A 19,983-nucleotide genomic window follows, 5' to 3' on the forward strand; every position below is an offset into this window, starting at 1 on the left:
CTCACCCAGCTCACCCAGCTCACCCAGCTCACCCAGCTCACCCAGCTAACCCAGCTAACCCAGCTAACCCAGCTAACCCAGTTCCTCAGCCACCCCAGCTACCCCAGCTTCTGGACTATACTGAAATGGTTGCACTCATCACCTGTGTCATAGAGCAGGAGAGACACCCAGTGGCAGGAGAACTTCGTGCTAGTTTTGGTTCTCTTACTGGTGGCCCCGACATGAGGAGTTTGAGTTGTTTGCTGTTTTTCTTGGGATATCTGTCTCCTGGTTTGCTTTTCCAAAATGACTCATTGGATAATGAAAATATTTTCCTCTTCCTTCATTAATTGGCATTTACCCCAAATGGGAAGCTAGAATAATCGGTATTCTCATTGGAACAGGAGCAGAAGCAGCTCCGTCCACAGACTCAGTAGAGCGAGCGCTCTGTACTCACCCCATATTGCACTCTGGTGTTTGGTAGAGTGTAGTGGCCCTGTTCTCAGGGACTACTGTGAATTCAGCCTAGTGCAGCTTTATGTCAGCAGAGTGCACTGCAGTCCGTGGGCACAGCAGTCCATGGGTACTGCAGTCCATGGGCACAGCAGTCCATGGGCACAGCAGTCCATGGACACAGCAGTCCGTGGGTACTGCAGTCCGTGGGCACAGCAGTCCGTGGGCACAGCAGTCCATGGGTACAGCAGTCTGTGGGCACAGCAGTCCATGGGCACAGCAGTCTGTGGGTACAGCAGCCCATGGGTACAGCAGTCCGTGGGCACAGCAGTCTGTGGGTACTGTAGTCCGTGGGCACAGCAGTCCATGGGTACTGTAGTCCATGGGTACAGCAGTCCGTGGGTACAGCAGTCTGTGAGTACTGTAGTCCGTGGGCACAGCAGTCCGTGGGCACAGCAGTCCGTGGGTACAGCAGTCCGTGGGTACAGCAGTCCGTGGGCACAGCAGTCCGTGGGCACAGCAGTCCGTGGGCACAGCAGTCCGTGGGTACAGCAGTCCGTGGGTACAGCAGTCCGTGGGCACAGTAGTCCATGGGCACAGCAGTCTGTGGGTACTGTAGTCTGTGGGCATAGCAGTCCATGGGTACAGCAGTCCATGGGTACAGCAGTCTGTGGGTACAGCAATCTATGGGTACTGTAGTCCGTGGGCACAGCAGTCCGTGGGCACAGCAGTCCATGGGTACAGCAGTCCATGGGCACAGCAGTCTGTGGGCACAGCAGTCCATGGGCACAGCAGTCTGTGGGCACAGCAGTCCGTGGATACAGCAGTCCGTGGGCACAGCAGTCCGTGGGTACTGTAGTCCGTGGTCACAGCAGTCCGTGGGTACAGCAGTCCATGGGTACAGCAGTCTGTGGGTACTGTAGTCCGTGGGCACAGCAGTCTGTGGGTACAGCAGTCCGTGGGTACTGTAGTCCGTGGGCACAGCAGTCTGTGGGTACAGCAGTCCATGGGTACAGCCAGCCACAGATGAGCAGTGTCATATGAAAATTAGTCTTCTCTAAACACTAGAGTAGAACTCCTGTTTATACAGCATTTCCATTGTGTTGGGTGTTGAAGATGACCTACAGATGATTTGGAATTGTATAGCAGGATATGCATTGAGTTTTATGCATAGATACCATGCATTTACTTAAAGGAGGTGAGCATTCATAGGTCCTGATGGCTAAGGGGTTCCTGGGACCAGTCTCTCTTGGATTGAAAAGAAAGACTAAGTTAATCCCTTAAACTCAAAACTATACAATTCCCAGGCTTCTAACTTGAAGTTCATTAGATTTTTTTTTTTTTAATTTCTCAGATGAAAACTCAAGTCCCAGTCTGCCTATGGTGAGGTCACCTGGGCACTTGAGAACAGTGGCAGAAAACACGTTGTGGTGTCTTCTGTAGTGTAGCGCCTGCTTTCTTACTGTGCCAGCCATTCTCCTTCGCTCATGGTCTCTGCTCACTCACAGCTGACAGCATCACTGCCTGTGTGACTCTGGCCTCGTCCAAGGCTGGCTCTTCCGGCTTCAACTTTCACCTAGTCCAAGGCTGGCTCTTCCACTTCAGCTTTCACAGCCCGCCTTCTATGTTCAGCATCTGAGTTCTGAGGGACAGGGTGATTCATCTAGCTGTGTTCTTGGCGACTTGGACTGGTGGCCAGTTGTTTGTTGTCATGGTTCTTTGCCACAATGAAATTCAAGGTAACAACAACATCCCAAAACTGTGACCCCCGAGTGTTAGGTTATATGAGAGTCACCTTAGGGTTTTCAAAAGCAGTGTGGCTTCATCCTCCAGTTTCTGATCCCATGGCACTGAATGGGGACCCAGGAATTTGCATCACAAGTTGACTGTTGTGCTGTTGGTTAGGGACCACTCTTGGAGAAGCATGGTCAAGGTTAAGCTACTGGTGACAGTAAGCATTGCTGGTTCTCAGGACAGGCGAGCATCCTGAACTTATCAAGGTGACTACTGAAAATTGAAACCACAGCTGGGCTTTCACACAAAACACTCGTGACTTTACAGTGAGTCTTCATCCTGCCTTTAGGGACTTTTTTTTGGCAATAAAGCTCAGTGATTGGGCAGTATGAGAAGTAGGCGGAGGGAGGAGTTGGGAGGAGAGAAGGAGAGGAAGGGGAGGGGGAGAGGCTATCGACCATGGAGGAAGATGGATGGGTCGAAAGCTGTCCTGGATAGCAACCTCTTTCAAAAAGTTAGATACTGGGTAACAATTCTAATTGTGTGGGCATCTTGTTAATTGAGCATTTCCAAATGTATACATCCATTGGATAAGCTTTAAGCGTTAAGAGTCTTCATTTTACTGGGTACCGCGAGTATAGAAGATATTATCAAGGGTTCAGCCGAGCTTTGTGGGGACAGTGTAGTGGATTGGCAGAGACAGCCGCTACACTGGCATCCCGTGGGTCTAGTTGTGGAACACCTGGCCTCTGGCCACTTCTAGTGCGGACCATGGAGGCCAGAGCTAGACAGAATCACCCTGTCGATTAGACAGCCGACCCGTGGCATGGCATTTCTAACTCTTACCCTCAGTAACTGTGTTGTTTTACCCAGGTTGTTTTAAGTGCCTTCTTATAGATAAAACTTAGACCCAAGCTTGTGTGAGCAGAGAGTGGGTGCCATTAGTAATTCCTACCTCTCTTCCTGACAAAAGCAAATGTGTTCTAGCACTGAGGTAAATGAGAAGCAGGCGGGAAAGCCCTGATGCTGCCCTGTTTTACTGAACAGCCCCTTCTTGTCTTCCAGGGCTCCATGAGTTCTTTTTTCTCCTAGTCCTCGTGTACTTTGTGACTGCGTGCATCTATGCACAGTCACTGTGGCAGGCTATGAAGAAAGGAGGGCCCATGCACACCATCTTAAAGGTTCTCAGCACTGCGCTGCTGCTGCAAGCGGCCTCAGCCTTGGCTAACTACATCCACTTCTCCAGGTAACCACCCCGTGGTCATCACACAGCTAAGTCATCCTAATTAGCCCACAGAATTACGCCTGCTTTGACTCGGAGCGTGTTTTCACGCTGCAGTGTACAGTGATGCCCTCCTCTCCCATCTCTCAGGTACTCCAGGGACGGAATAGGGGTGCCTCTCATGGGGAGTCTGGCAGAAGGTGAGGATGTTTCTGAGTATTTTTTCAAAGATAAATTTGCCATCTTGTTTTTCTTCTATAAAAAAAAAAAAACAGTCCATCAATCAAACAAAAAACCTTTATTTTCAGCCAGTGTAAGGAGATGAGCAGGAGCTCGTTACAGGGTCTCCCCAGGTGTCTGTGTTTGCTACTTAAAGCTCGTACAGGACTTCCTTCATTCCTCTATGTCTAGATGTCCTTATGTTGTCAGCTGACTGTGTTTGTGAAGTGTTTAATGAAATTAATTGGCATCACACTTAAACATTTGTGGTGAGAGAAAAATGTGCTTGATCTGACAGTCTGTGTAATTCAAGTGTAGTAACAACTCATTATGTGCATTTGCTGTCATACATACATAGGCATACATTCGTAAACTTTCCCTGTGGAGACAGCAGACATCTGTTAGCCCCCTACAGACAGAACACCAACAGCACAGGAAAACAATCCCACCCATGTCTGGGTTGGTGAAGCAGTGAGTTTAGTTAGGATAACCTGGGGTAACATGAGCAGCTTATAAGCAGCTATATCACTGAGGAAACTACCCCTACTTCCAGCAGCCGTACGCTCAGGACAGAGTGAGTAGTTGTTGGACTGTAGTGGGCGTGGGTCCTGTGGGTTGTATTATGGGTCCCATGTCTGCCACTCCCAAGGGGCCAGGGCCGTGACTCACAGAGGCAGCCAGGCGGACATCGACTCCACTGGGGTGGAGGGAGCACAGTCTGAGACCCCGTGGGGGCTGGAGCTCTTGAGTTGGGGGTCCCTGGGCCAGGAGACGGCCAGGAACCAACTGGTTCTCAGGCTCTTGGGCTCTCTGGTGCTGCTGAGAGGCTGTGGAAGGGTCGAGACAGGAGCGTACGGGCTGGATCGTCTGCAGCCAAAGTGGGGAGGGGAGGAGCTCTGGCTGGGTCTCCGTGGCTGGATCATAGAGAGGTCGTTGGCGGGAGATTAGATGGTGGCTCAGTAGTTGAAGACCTTCTCCATGCTTCCCTATGGCGGACCCCAAAGAAGAGAGACAGTCCATGGTCATAGGCTATGGTCAAGATATTTATTGTCATGGTGGAAAATGAATGAAGCTCTACCCCATATTCTCAGGGCAGGCCTGAGGTTAAATACCTGTTGCAAGGAGAAGGGTCTGAGAAGGAATGTTTAATTGGCTATGCCCTCTGGCCTTTAGGTATCTCATTAATATGGAGATCTGTCTTGAGGCTCTGTGGCGTGTAGTCACAGCCTCTACCTATAGAGTGTTGTCTTATGTGCCTGATGGCCACAGATCTCTCTGTGGGGGGGCTGTAACTATGTGAAAGGAGCCAGGGGCCCAGGAGCAAGGCCAAACTCCTGCCATCCCTGAGGGTCTCCAGGGTTCAAGGCTTACTCAACCAGGTACCCAGCTGCCTCTCACAGCCCACCACCCCACAGGTAGTGGAGCCACTCCTCACCTGCTGTGATAGGAAGTTAGTGGGCTCAACCTTGTGAAGGTCTCTGTGGGTAACCATAGCTGCTGAGAGTTTAGGGAGGCAAGGCCAGTGTCATGCCCAGAAGAGAGTGTCACAGTGTGCATGTGCAGCAGCTCTTCATGTAGACAGCAGAGCAGGAGAGCATCTGTCCAGATACATGTGACGTGTGTAGATTTTTGATGTGCAGCTCTAAAACATAAACATTACACCTCAGCTACTTTTCTCTGTGTGCAAGAATATCTTACTCTAAGGCAGTACAAGTTGAAAGTATAAACTATGTAGGTGGCAATTTATTAAACTGTGATTTAAAAATGCACTGTGATAGAAAAGTAATAGCTTTTATTGTAAGCAAACAACTTACATTTTAAGATAAATATACATAGACCCGAAGCACTTAAATATTTTTGTTTGTTTATTTGTTTCTGTGTGGTGTGCTCTACACAGCTCTACACAGTTGGATTCTTTTATAGTTGAGTTCTCCTGCAGTGCAAGTGCCAGCCACCTGGTGGCGCATGGCGCTAGTTCCTGGAGCTCTTCATTTGTCAGTAGGCTTCATATCATCGTGTCATATCAGATGTCATGGCTGCGAAATGTCATAGTTTCCTATTAACAGTCTTACAAAGTACGCCCTATTACAGCTTATCCAGCAAACTTCATCGGCACCCTCAGAAAGGATGCTGATCTTTCTACATTGCAGAAATTATATTTAAAGTTTATTTTTGTTAAAGTTGTACATAGCAATAAGAGTTTTAATGAGAAGAAAAAAATAGCTTTAAGGTTAGACATATGTATATATAGCCATGTATCTACATTTTTAAGTGATAGCATTGACCTTATTTTAGTTATTTTTATAACCAATTACAAATTTTATGCCAAGTACTTAATGTTGTAGAATTATTAAACAATAATCTTATTTAACTTCCTTAGTTTATTTTGTGGTTTAAAAAATGCCTTTCTTTTGTTTAAAATTTTTCTCATCTCAATATAAAATGTCCCAAATTCTATGAATTGTGAAACTTTATTGACTTTGATTTTCATTTTCCTTTAGTTTTTGACATTGCCTCCCAAATTCAGATGCTGTACCTGCTTCTGAGCCTGTGCATGGGCTGGACCATAGTCCGAATGAAGAAGTCTCAGAGCAGACCACTGCAGTGGGACTCCACCCCTGCGTCCACCGGCATCGCTGTGTTCATAGTTATCACACAGGTGAGCTGATGCTCAGCGTCTGCTAACAGCACACAGGTGTGTAGCTGAGGGCGGCGCCTGGGGCCCCAGGGAACTCGGAGGGATGGAGTTTAAACTACGTGTGAAATAATCTCCTTAATCTGGGTGCTCGTGTGTGTGGATAGCAAGGTTCGGAATACACTTCCTACTGGCTTTCTAGAAAATCATTCCCTACTTTTTCTGTTTTCTTAAATATTTTTTTAAAAAGATATTAGCATTTCTTAGTGTGGAGAGATAGCTTAACTGTAAAGATCACTGGCTGCTCCTCCAGAGGACCCAGGTTCAATTCCCAGCACCCACATGCTGGCTCACAGCCACCTGTAACTCCAGTTCCAGAGAATCAGACACCTTTTTCTGACCTTGGCAGGCAAAAATGTAATACACATAAAATAAATTAAAAATATACATAAAAATGTTTAACAATCATGTACATTCTCATTTCTCCAAGCACAGCTCTCCTAAAAGTTGTAATCAAGCAACTTATATTTTAAGATAAATATGCAAAGAATCCTAAAAACCTATCGATATCATTTCATGTAAGTTTAGTTCATTGTCACAAATAACCAACCGGTAGTTACAGGGAAGGAGCTGAAGCCTGTGTCAGACATAGCTACTCTCTTCAGTGACAGCAGGCAAACGATGCTGATGATAGAAGCCATCCGGAAGTACATACCCACATACATGTCCACTCATGTGTAGTGTAGTCACATTAGCATGTGTATATGGAAAACAGTGCAAATGTGGAAACCTGACTACAGGGAAATGGTAGATCTATAATCATACTTCTTTGCTGAAATACTCAAGTTAAAAGTATAGTTTAAAAAACAAATAGGTGTAATTTAATCTAAGAGAGGAATAGAGCTTTTAGTAATAGCACTATATGTGTGTCTGTTTGTGTGTATCTGTGTGTGTGTGTGTTGTCCATATTTGTGTGTGTGTTTTATTTGTATGTGTGTGTTATCTATCTTTGTGTGTGTGCCTTATCTGTGTGTGTCTGTATGTGTGTTGTGTGTGTGTCTTATCTGTATGTGTGTCTCTCTGTATGTGTATGTCAGTGTGTGTCTTGTATGTATTTGTGTGTGTATGTGTGTGTGTTTGTATACACATGTCTGTGTGTATAAGATCACAGGCACATGCTTATACACCCAGCTTTCTTATTGTGAGTTGTGGAGGTACAACTTGCTCCTTCCTGGGATTGACAGTTATTAACTGGTATTGATAGTTAATGGTTGCTGGAAGAAGGCTTGTCACTTGACTCGGTGTTGTAGCCATTGAGACGCTGTCCAAGGTCTCCTAGCCATGTAAGCTACCCTGATTAATACTTACCCTCCCCAACAGAAAAGACATAAAGGTGGGAAGGGGACTACTGGGAAGAAGGGGTTTGGTGGGGAGGGTGGGGGAGGAGAGAGTATAAAGGGGATGAAAACACTCAAAAGTATTATGTACATGTGTGAAACTGCCAAAGAACAAAAAGGAAAAGCTTTATTCAATACACGTTCTGTATGTGTTAGGTGTAAGTATGGTTACGTTCTTAAAGTCTGCCTTTCTAGTCGCTCCAGTTAACTTTATACACTTGACTGAATTTAATAGCTGTACATCTGTTGTTCTGTATGGATTCATGTCCTCTCACTTTAAGACAAGCACTTTGCCTAAGACAGAGGTATTTCCTTAACCCCAAGGATTGCAAGTTTTATGTCCCCAAAGAATGTTTCCTTTGTGGGGGTAATAAAAGTAGCCCATCTACTAAAAATACTGTGTTGATGAGAGTTAGACAGTGTGTATGTAGTGAGAGACAATGTGTTTACAGTGAGTGACTGTGTGTACAGTGAGAGTTAGACAGTGTGTGTGTAGTGAGGGTTAGGCAGTGTGTTTACAGTGAGAGTTAGTGTATGCAGTGAGAGTTAGTGTGTGCAGTGAGAATGTGTGCAGTGAGAGTTAGTATGTGCAGTGAGAGTTAGTGTGTGCAGTGAGAGACTGTGTATACAGTGAGAGTTAGACAGTGTGTATGTGGGTGAGAGTTAGACAGTGTGTATGTGGGTGAGAGTGTGTATGTGGGTGAGAGTTAGATAGTGTGTATGTGGGTGAGAGTTAGACAGTGTGTATGTGGGTGAGAGTTAGTGTGTGTGGGTGAGAGTTAGACAGTGTGTGTGTGCAGTGAGAGACAGTGTGTGTGGGTGAGGAAAGCGAGAGGCTACGGCAACCCCTGAAGGCCAAAGAACTGGATTCTTGTTGTTTTGAGATGAGATGAGCCTCATGTAGACCAGGCTGGCCTGCAATTCACAGAGATGTGCCTGCACTTTCCTAGTGCTGGGATTGAATGCATGAGCCACATGCCCAGGCAAAGAATTGGAGCTATTGAATTTTATTTACCAAAGATGTTTGAAGTGACTAAAGACTCAGTTTTGAATGCTGAGCTTACATGGGAAGCCTTAAAGCATATTTGATGGTAAAAAGATTAAGTGATTTAAGCAGTTGGTGTTTAGTAGGGACGGGGGAACATGGGCAGCAATAAATGGAACAGCATAAAGAAAACATGTTACATTTTTTACTGTCACAGTAAAAAGATGGGGTATGCAACAGTGCCTGAGGAGCTTACACCGAATATAGAAATGTGGCTTTAGGCTAACAAGATGGCTTGTCATGCAAACGTAACATCCTGAGTTCAGTACCGACATAAAGATGAAAGGAAAGAACCCACAAAGTTGTCATCTGATCTCTACGGGCATGGTGTGGCACACTCTTGCACACACACACACACACACTAACACTAATAGTAAAATAAAATGTAAATAAATGGACAAAAATGTGTTTACCTATGGAAGTTACCAGGAAAAATGAAGTTTAGCATCAACAGTTCTGACGTGGTACATTACATTAGAGACGATTCTGAGCCATTTGCAAGTGGTCTGAAATTGATCATGGTGAGGCATGCCTGGATTATCAGATCTCCAGAGGCAGAGACGAAGAGATTGCTGACATTTGAGGCCAGCTTGGTCTTCATAATGAGGCCCAGGCTATACAGGGATGTATACCAAGACTTGAAAACCAAGCAAGTTAGCCCTGAGATAGTGAGGTTGGTGTGGAATGAGGTGGGCTAGAGGAAAGTTTGAACTCTCTCCATTTTCAGTCTGTATTTCTTCTTACAGAAGATGGACTGGACCAGGATATGGTAGTGGCTGTTGGTCTTGTTTCATTGTTTCACTGTGTGTCTGTGATAGAAATCCCCTAGGATTATGAGAGTAAGGAAAAGAACTACATTGTTGCTTGTCAGCCTTTAAAGTCAGATACATGTTTGCATCCCTCAGGAATGCTATTCTAACCTATAAGGAGATACTTACCAAAGAGTTAACAGAATACTTTGTATTGTAAACAGGTTGGTTTCTCTAATTCTCACTCTCATTTCCAGAGCATCTTGCTACTCTGGGAGCAGTTTGAAGACAGTACTCAGCACAGCTCCCATTCGCACCACAGCCTAGCCGGCCTCTTGCTGATCGTCTTACGAATTTGCCTAGCGCTGTCACTGGGCTGTGGACTCTATCAGATCATCACAATGGAGAGGAGCACGCTCAAGAGAGAATTCTACATCACCTTTGCCAAAGTAGGAGCCGGGCCGGAGTGCCTTCCGATGCTCTGCTGCCCGCTTCTTCCTGTGGGAAGTGCCTAATGAGTTGCATGCTTTCTGTGTGACGAACACTATGCTAAGCCCTTGGTTCTTGATGGCCTTCATGATGTGCCTATGAAGCCATTTACAGAACCCAGTGTTTTCCATGCAGAGTTTGCTCTCCCTCGTCATGGGTTTTCCTTATCAGTAGTGACTTTTCTGCTGTGAGATTTAAAAAAAAAATGTTTGTCAGCAGCCATTAACTGTGTGAACTGTTACTCTTGGAGTTCCAGTGTTCTGTAACAAGCGTGAGGAGGTGTCCTTCCGGTTAAGAGCATGTGCAGCCCAGGGTTGGCACACGTGCTGTGTGGGCATCCGCATCGCACTGTGTCTGTACTCTGCATCCTTGTGCCTGGGAAGTCTAAGGGTGGATTGGATTCTCAAACGCCCATCTAATCGAGCGCTGTAGTCACGCAGAGTGTCTGAGCTTCTCTCTCTTCTTAGTTCTCATCACTTCCTCAGAGCCAGTGCCACCACACCTGGTGCCTCTGCTAGGAAATCAATACATGGATTCCTATCTGCATTTCCCTCTCTTCCTACGAGTGGGAACATAATGAACACTTGTCTTTCTCGCTCCTCAGTCGTGAAAGTGCCCAAGCATTATAAACTTGTTTCACATTTAATTTTGAAGAAGAGATCCTTGCCACGCTCTGGGGAACACAGAGGAAGGGGTTAGAGGGTGCACTGTAGAGCCTCCCTTCCTCCTTGCCCTCCTTGCCCATTGCTTCTCTTCTGCGATGTCCTTCAAGTACGTGACCATGGAAACCAGACTCGGATAGATGTGCTAAATTTATTTCCATATGGACATGGAAATGTGCTTTTATTTCTTTTTGCAGAAATAGTACCCATTTGTAACAGATTTACAAATGTAGTATTGTAAATACTCTAAAAATTAACAGCTTGGTTAGGGAAAAGAAGTGTAAATGTCAGAGCGAAAATAAATTTCTACATTTTATTTCAAGTTTACTCTGAGGTGCAATTCCCTAAGAGAAAGAGTATTAAGATACTATTTTATGCATATGTGTGTTTTGCCTTTGTCTGTGTGTATGTATATGTATGCATACACACACACCACGTCAGATGCCGTGGAACTAGAATTAAGAAAGTTGTGAGCTGCCTGCCATGTGGGTGCTAGGAACTAAATATGGGTCCTCTGCAGGAACAAAAATCCTCATTACCACTGATCCATCTCTCCTCTCTAGGCCCTAAGTATGTTAGTAACCTTGTTGTTTGATGTTTGAGTCAGGATCTCTGTAGCCCAGGCTACCCTCAGATTTGCAGTGTTCCTGCATTAAGGGCTGCTAGTGCTTAGAAGACTCCCATGTGTGCCACCGCGGCCTGCAGTGCTTGGGGCTTGTCTTTAATCTGGCACATCTGAGCGGCACAGTTCTTACTTTGTTTGTTCCTTCCAGGGCTGCATCCTGTGGTTCCTGTGCCAGCCAGCGCTCGCATGCCTCGCTGTCCTTTTCAATGACTACCAAAGAGATAAGGTCAGTGATGGTTGGCAGGAGAGTGGCTTTGAGTATTTAAAACACGTTTAAGTAGGAGATACCTACTTAGCCATCCAGAAGTTTCTTGAGTTCTTTAAAATTCTTTTTAAAAAATTAACATTGTTGAATACATAAATTAGAAGTTGTAAACACTGGGAAAAGAGCTTAAAAATCAGTTTATAAGCAAAATGTTAGAAATAAGTTTTTTGTTGGTCTGTCTGCTTTTGAAACAGGATCAGACTACATAGCCCTGGGCCTCAATTGTAGTACAGTTGATCCTCCTGCCTCTGCCTTTCAAGTGTTGGATTACAAGCACATGTTACCACACCCAGCCTAGAAATAACTTTTATGAGTCATAGCAATTTCAGAATCCTGTTTTATGAATTAAATTAGAGGCTGTGTAATGGATTTTTTAAAAAGAAATGATTGCAGTTGTTTACTGTATTGTAACAGCCACGATAGGCAGAGAAGTCAGTTGTTTAGCAGACTGCAGAGTAGTTGGCCGACTTTGATGGTGTTAGTGCCACCTGCCTTTAGCAGCACATGGCTGTGGCACTTCAGTGTGCTCTTCCGTTAGTAATGGCCTATAGGCGGTAAGTGGCTGTGTGGCCTACAGAAGCAGATGGGACCTGAGTGTCGTCAGTGTTAGCATAGGAGCATGCTTTGCTGCTCTTCTAATCAGCCAGATGCCTGAGTTTTCTTGTTATCCAAACTCCCGTCTGTAACGTGCACACCCGTGAGAGACAAGGTACTTTTCTGTCCTACTTTGGCATCTGGAAAGTAAGCGTCAGAGGGATTTTACCCTTGAACACTCAGTCCTGAAGGTAAGCCTCCTTTCTCTGGAATGTGTTTTACGAATTGAACCCGTGGTGAAAGGCAAAGGAGGGTAGACTGGGTGCACGACCCAGAGGTGGATTCACAGGACGTTAAGTGCACCCTTGCTGCCCTGCGTGAAGAGACACTCCCTTTGTTTTCTTTCAGGTTATTACAGTAGGTGTCATCCTTTGCCAGGCTGTGTCCATGGTCATTCTGTACAGACTTTTCCTGTCCCACAGTCTTTACTGGGAGGTCTCCTCGCTCTCCTCAGTGACACTACCACTGACCATCTCGTCTGCACACAAAGGGCGTCCTCATTTCTGATGCTTGAGCTTTGTTGAAAGAACAAATGAGTGGAGAAGTGCAGTAGGATCCAGCGCAGCGCCGTCTCGTGGGTCTCTGCTGTGCGAGCCGAGCTGTGCGAGCCCATGCCAGCAGAGAGGAACACATGCTCTGCGGTGGACGCAAACAGTGAGCTTCCAGGAAAGAGTGTTGTTTCGAGGTGACTGAAGCAGTTTCCACGTGGAAATCAATGTGAAACAAGCTGCTTAGGTTACATGTGGGCCAGGTGGCCACACGTGGGGTCCCTCATCAGTAGCAAACGCAGGCCTGATAGTCTCACAGTGTTCACTTCAGCGATGCTTGCCTGTGTGTGTCCAGCTAGCCCAGCTATGAAATCAGTGTCATGTGCTGATTTTAAAACTACTTCTTTTTATGCTTTAAAGAACATGCATTTCAAATTACAGTTTAAAGGACTTGAAAGTGAAATCACTTCAGGAAATAAATAGAAAATATGTGAACAGTTAAATGAATTACCTTTTGTTTATTCACGGGTGGAGTTATTCTGCAATTTCTTCTTGTTTTGTTGGCCTTGCCAGGTGTTGTCTTGACTGGGGAAGGATTTTGGATAATGTGTGGAAGTTCATGGATACATTACATTGGTTGGAAGAACAGAGGGTTTTAAGTCTGAGGACGTGGGTAAGGGACAAGCAGGTTTTTGTGTTTAAAAAGAAAGAATGAAAAAGTAGTATGTGGTATGGCACTGAAATTTTAATCCTGAGATAATTCATTTCTCTTACGCTGAATCCCCAATCATAATTAAGCTGTAGACACAGATTAAATTAACAGAAGCATTTCACATGAATGTTGGTTTCAGTCATCAACTACCCATGAATTCCTGCCCAAGGATACTTAATCAGGATTAAATTTTCTATGAATAATTGAAAAACAAAATACTCACTGGATTTGTTATAATCCATGTTGGCACTGGATTGTAAGTAGTTGCCATCTTGAATCCTTTGTAATAAAGCCGTGTGTGTGTGTGTGTGTGTTTTGCCCCCAAATTAAGTATGCTAGTTCTCTAAAACAGTTCTCGATTAAAGAACCACTATATAGCTGTCAGTGCTTGCTGTATGCTGGTATTTGTGAAGTTGTTTGAACCTTTTTGTTTACTTTTGACTAATTTTAAATATTTTTATCTGCTTACCATATTTTAAAGCAGGAAACGGTGCAATGACCTGGTAATTGTTTTTAATGGAAGGGTTCAGGTAACGTAGCACAATGGAGAAGATCTGTGACTTTGTCTTTAGTTTTTTTCCTTGCCTGGAGTTTCATTGAAAATGAAAATATCCTGCTTCATTTTAAGACAGAAATATGTTTGCAGTTGGCAAAATGGCAAAGTAATACAGTCCAGCCCATGATTAAAACATTTCTACAAGTTACTGTATGTTTTGTTCAAGTACACGTCAGTTAAGCAGAAACTACACAAAGAAACCCTGTCTTGAAAACTAAAACAAACAAACGAACCGAGGAGTGAAGCCTTTTCCTAAAGTCTGTGGTTTGGAAGCAGTGTGTGGGGAGTGGGAGAGCTCTGTGTCTCACAGAGAGCAGAGAACATTGAACAAGCACAGGGCATGGGCTCCACATTGCCGCCTGCAACACTTCAACAGGGGGTTTGTTTTTAATATATTCAGTTGCTAAGCATTTATATTTTACTGTTAAGAGATATTACTAAGTCAAGAAAAATAGTTGTTAATGAATGTTCAGAACTATTACATAACAGGTCCAAGGAGAAAAGAATTTCATGTCATAATAGTATCTTGTTCTCTTTTCTTTAGTCAATACTCTAAATTACATTCCATCAGACAATGCCTTGGAAGTTTTTATGCTCTTTTTGTCTGTGGATACCCCATCCTGTGAAGAAGCACTTGTTTTTGCTTTTGTATTTTGTTTTTTTAGAAAATAGGAAGATGTTTGATTTTATCGGCATGTATACTAATATAAATGCCTACTGTACATCAGACATTTTAACCTCAGTGTGACTAAACAGACCACTCCTTGAACTGAGTGGGGATAAATAAATGTTTCTCTGAAGCTCGCTTGACCTTTTTCTTATTTTAACTTTACTTTCATGAATTTTTGAACATTTTATTGGGTGGGTATGTTTTACTGTGTGTGCATGTACATGTGTGCAGGTGTCTGCTGAGGCCAGGAAAAATAGTCTCATTGCCCGGAGCTGGAGTCACAGGCAGCAGAGCCTCCCGCTGTGCTAAGATCCCAGCCCTCTAAGAGCAGCAAGCATTCTTAACAGTTGAGCCAGCCCCGCTGTATATGTTTTTAGTAAGAATGAATGAATGTCTGCAGTTAGGCTTGACTGATGATTTCATTATTGGACCTGCAATTGTGCTAAAATATGAAATGAGTGTCAATAGCTACGAAAACTTAGTCTACTTCAGTACTTAAACCTACTTCCAGCCAGCTAGGGTTAGTCAGGCTGAAGAGCTTGCTTTCAGAACCGTTCGTGATCTTAAGGAGGGCATATCTGATAGAAATAGAACACACATGTGTCTGAGGTCAACACTTGTGAGACTGGACCCTGACAAGAACAGAACATGGGCCCCTCTGACATGTTTCCCTTAGGAGACATTCTCTCTGACTGCAGTTGTCTGTCAAGCATTCTTAGACCTCATGTCTGTGCTGTCAAATCCTAGAGGGCTTTGATTTTGATTTGAGGTGATAAGATTGTTACAAGCACCAAACAGTTGGAGACTATGAAAAGAGATTCTGCCTCCTTTAAAACCAACATGGGCTCATGAACTGAAACCAAACTGATTGACTTTTCCTGTGAAGTTGGGAGAGCAGCGTGGGTGCCCTACAGCTTCCATCTTGAGGTCCTCTGAGTGTCCTCCCTGCTTCCTGCTTCCACACCTGGAGTTGGTGCACAGCATGCTCTAGAGTTCCAGGAGACCTGGAGGTATGGGAGGAACTTGGCCTGCCCCAGAAACCATTTACAGCATAGCTAAAACAGTCCCAGAAGGTAGATAGGATGGCGCACGGACAGGAACCCTGCATGATAATTGTACCGCAAGTTCAGTTTGGGGTTTGGGTTGCTTTTTATAAGTTTAGAATTATTTCAAAATAAGTTGTGTGTGTGTGTGTGTGTGTGTGTGTGTGTGTGTGTGTGTGTGTATTTAATTAGTCCCTAGTGGAATAAAGTTCAACTGTAGAACATTTCCCTGGCACGCATGAAGCTCTAGGTTCAACCCCAGTATCATACAGAGATGGCTTTCCTGTCTGACCCGACTGCGTACTCACACGGTTTTATCTAACGTTAGCCCAGTCATCTTCAGTTGCCTTTTCCTCCTCAGGCCCAGCGGCTCTGTCTTCTGTTATTTCTCCTGTCAGAGTATAAATTTTAGGAGAGTTTCTCCATTGTTGTCGCCATTGTGCCTGGAACATTCCCTCACGCACACTAGACACTCAGATGCATATTTTTGTGTGTTGTTTTTATGCTTTTGAGAGAGAATCTTGTCCTGTAACTCAGGCTGGGCTCATTGTGTACCCTAAACTGGCCTGGAAATCATGGCAGTTCTGCCTCAGCCCTGTACCTGGCTGTCAAAGACAGTTTTGAGGCTAGTGAGATGGCTCAGTAGGTGAAAGTGCTTTGACACATGAGACTGACAACCCTAAGTTTGATCCTAACCCCCCCCCCCCGAAGGTGGATCCGACAAGTTGTCCTGTGACCTCCACATGTATACCATGGCACCTGTGTCTACACACATCATATACACAAGCCCAAACAATAATAAATATATTTTGTGTGTGAGTGATGAATAAAAAATTGTGAGAAAAAAGTAGTGGCATCTCATTAACTAACACACACCGTTCACTTGGCTTCAGGAGTGTCTGTCTCATCCTTGCTCACTTACATGGAACTTGCAAGTGTAGAAAACCTTCAGTCAGGTGTGATGAGAAGATTCTTCCAGTTGTTACAGGCAGCTCCCTCTCCTGTAATCCTATGTGGACCGAACGACAGGAGTTAGGAGTAGCTGGTAGAATACAGGAAACTACAAGTAATAACACATCTCAGCAGCTCGGGGTCATTTAGAGTTTTGAAAACGTTCCCCTGCCTCCTGACACACTCAGCTTCATCCAGTGTAACACATAACATGCCCTTCCTGTAGTCAAGAACAGATTAAAGTTATAAATTGTCTTAGTAGTGGCAGACCTGGAAACACCATTTTCTTCTCTAGTAGGTCATGTATGCATTTTGCACAAAAATTGGAAAGAGCTTTAAAGGGGGTTGAGGCTTAACCTGGGAGGGCCCCTCCCTCCCTCCCTCCCTCATTTTCTGTTTATGAGTACTGCTTTACTACCTGGAATTTGTATTTCTAGAAATGGATCCGTGCGTGGACAAACATACATATGTATTAGAAGCAGGCTGTAACATGTCACATACCTTTATGTACCTAGTAACGTGCTCTGCGGCCTTGCGTAGAGTGCACTCTGCTGTATGGATCTGCTTTCACTTCTTCAACCCGTTTGTATTGGTTTAAACATTGTTGGTTTCTAGTCTTTTGCTAATATAGATGGGTCTAAGATTAAGGCTGTGGAGTCAAGGATTTGCTTTCTCCTCGCTCCTTCCAGCACCCTCCCCTCTCCCCTCACCACGTCCTAAGTCTAAGTCCTTAGAACTTTCTAAGTGATTAAATAGTGTCTGATTCATGGTGGACCCCGGTAGTCATACTAGTAAGATGACTCACCACGGGCATTGTCTCCACCAGAAAGGCCAGCCATCGGATTAGCGGGTGGAAGGTCGGGCACAGGTCGGGCACTCTTGAAAGGAGGAAAGGTTTTCATTAGCTTTGGTTTTCGGGGGTTTCTATTAGTAAATGTTGTTCTTTCGTAATTTCAGACATATCCACGGTGTACCTTGATCCCTCTGCCCTCTTCCATTTTCTTTTCACTGTAACCACCCTCTCCCCTGTTCCTCTGTTTCCCCCGTTTGTTACTTTTGATTCTGTTAGGTACCCCGTAGGTTAGTCAGTGCTGTCTATATGATCCTGGGTTTTGAAATAACCATCATTGCCCGACGGCTCACAAGTAGACACACAGTTGGATAAGTAGGTTATCACTGGAAAACTGCTGTGAGTTTGTGGTTCTTATGCCAGTGTCCTGCCTGGAAAATAATCCTTCACAGCCTCCATCTTCATCCTGCAGCTCTTAGATTCTTCCAGTCTCTTCTGCAGTGTTTCTTTGCTGAGCCTGATGTCTGTCTGTCGGTGGTTTGCCTTGTCTAGGCTCTCCCTTTATCTCAGCATCGTGTGCAGCCTTGGCTCTTGGCTTTTATCTCTGTTCACTTCAAGGAGAAAGGTCTCTCTCTGTCTCTCTCTTAATTTAATAATTTTTTTTTTTTACTTATTCACTTTACACCCCGCTCTCTGCCCCATGTGAGCCAACCCCTTCCCACAATACCTCCTCCCCCCTCCCCTTCTCCTTTGGCCCCCCTGACACTTCAAATCTCTGCCAGGCTAGGCACTTCCTCTCCCACTGAGACCAGACAAGGCAGCCCAGCTAGAAGAACATATCCCATGGACAAGCAACAGCTTTTGAGATAACCCGGGCTCTTGTTGTTCAGGACCCACATGAATGTCAAGCTGCACATCTGCTACATATGTGTGGGGAGGCCTAGGTCCAGCCCTGTATGTTCTTTGGTTGGTGGTTCAGACTCTTGAGAGCCCCCAGGATCTAGGTTAGTTGACTCTGTTGGTCTTCCTGTGGAGTTCTTATCCCCTTCGGGACTCACAGTCCTTCCTCCTATTCAAGAAGGGTCTCTCTAAGGTTTATGGTAGCCTTTGTGGCCTGTGGATGCGTAGATATTTAGGGATGTGCTTTCATGCTATGTTGGTTTGGCTTAAGCAGCAATCTTAGATGTCATCTCTCCTCCAAACCTTTCATGAAGCCAGTATTACCCTGATGAAGCCAGTATTACCCTGGTACCAGGATAAAGACAACAACAAAAATACAGACCAACTTCCTTTATGAACACAGATGCAAAAATTCTCAGTAAAGTACTTGTAAACAGAATTAAAGACCACATCATGAAGATCATTCACCATGATCAAGCTGGTTATTTTTTTCTAGACATGTGGGGATGGTTCAATGTATATATTTTTTAACTTACATTCAGTATAGTAACGTTTTAACGCAATAAGACATGAGAAGGAACTAGAAAAGGATACAAATAGGAAAGAGGAAATCATTCTTTTTGGCAGATTAGATATTCAAAACACAAGACACACACATGCACACACACACACAAACACACACACACACACACACACACACACACATGGGTCCTAGCTCTGTTAAACACTTTCAGCAACAAAGCAAGATACAAAGATACCTTGAAATAAACCTAACCAAGGATTTAAAGACCTCTATAATGAAGCTTGGATGTTGGAGAAGGAAATAAAAAGACCTCCAAAAACGGATACACTAACAAAAACAATTTTAGGGTAGAAATGTAACAATCTACATATAAACATTCATAAAATCAGTGGAATTCTTATTAAATCCCAGCAGCGCCTTTCTTCACGGAACTTTTTTTAAATCTAAAATTCTTATGGAAGTATAAAAGAACCCAGACGGCCAAAGAAATCCTTAGCAAAAAGAATAATACTGAGAGGATCACCATCTCAATTTTAAGTTCCACTGTGGAGTCACAGTGACAACAGCATGGTGTGACAGAAACAGACATGTAGGTCAGTGGGTCAGTGGGCTAGAGTACAGAACCCAGAATAAACAAATGCAGCAACAGCCACAGCTTTTTTTTTTTAAAATGAGATGCAAATAAAGCAAAGATAGCATCTTCAACAAGTGGTGGTAGGAAAACTAGATATCCATCTATAAAGGGATGGAACTGAGCCCTCATAACTCACCCTGTACAGAAACTCAATGTCAAGTTGATGGAAGGCCTTAATGACAGCCTGCGACTGAAACTGCTGGGGGAAAAGGAAGGAAGACCACTTCAAGACTGAGGCGTAAACAAGGACTTTCCCAGGAGGGAAATCCCAGTAGGACTCCAGGAGACAATGCCAATAATTGACAAACAATACCTCATGAAATACAAGGCTGCTGCACTACAGAAAGAAATGGTTAGTTGAATGAGGAGACACCCCACAGGTGGACAAAGATCTTTGTCACCTGTGTGTGTGATAGATTGATACCCAGAGTATAGGAACAGTTCGAAACAACAGCAAATCAAAAAGTGGAGTAAAGAACTGCAGAGTTCTCAAGAAATATAAATGGTCAATGTTGCGGGAAATATTTTAAGAAGGCTCCACTCTCTGGCCGCCCTCCCACCCACCCTGCACCACCACCCCCTGCCCCCGCCCGTGATTCATCCGCTTCCCAGGCTAGCCCCGTGGCTGTTTCCCAGCTCCAGCTCACC

General features: G+C 44.5%; 1 protein-coding gene across 1 annotated transcript in view; it reads left to right on the forward strand.

The window, feature by feature from the left end:
• The window catches only part of Gpr180 (G protein-coupled receptor 180), a 25,897-nt gene extending 11,273 nt beyond the window's left edge, over positions 1–14,624 (forward strand). The window contains exons 4-9 of the mRNA XM_028771632.1: positions 3,232–3,412; positions 3,539–3,588; positions 6,109–6,266; positions 9,691–9,882; positions 11,358–11,435; positions 12,417–14,624. Coding sequence (XP_028627465.1) covers positions 3,232–3,412; positions 3,539–3,588; positions 6,109–6,266; positions 9,691–9,882; positions 11,358–11,435; positions 12,417–12,575 — 818 coding nt within the window. The 3' untranslated portion in view covers positions 12,576–14,624. The remainder of the gene's footprint in view (positions 1–3,231; positions 3,413–3,538; positions 3,589–6,108; positions 6,267–9,690; positions 9,883–11,357; positions 11,436–12,416) is intronic.
• Positions 14,625–19,983: the final 5,359 nt, after the last annotated feature.

The sequence above is a fragment of the Grammomys surdaster genome, unplaced genomic scaffold (genome assembly GCF_004785775.1).
Source record: "Grammomys surdaster isolate TR1022 unplaced genomic scaffold, NIH_TR_1.0 65, whole genome shotgun sequence".
NCBI lineage: Eukaryota > Metazoa > Chordata > Mammalia > Rodentia > Muridae > Grammomys > Grammomys surdaster.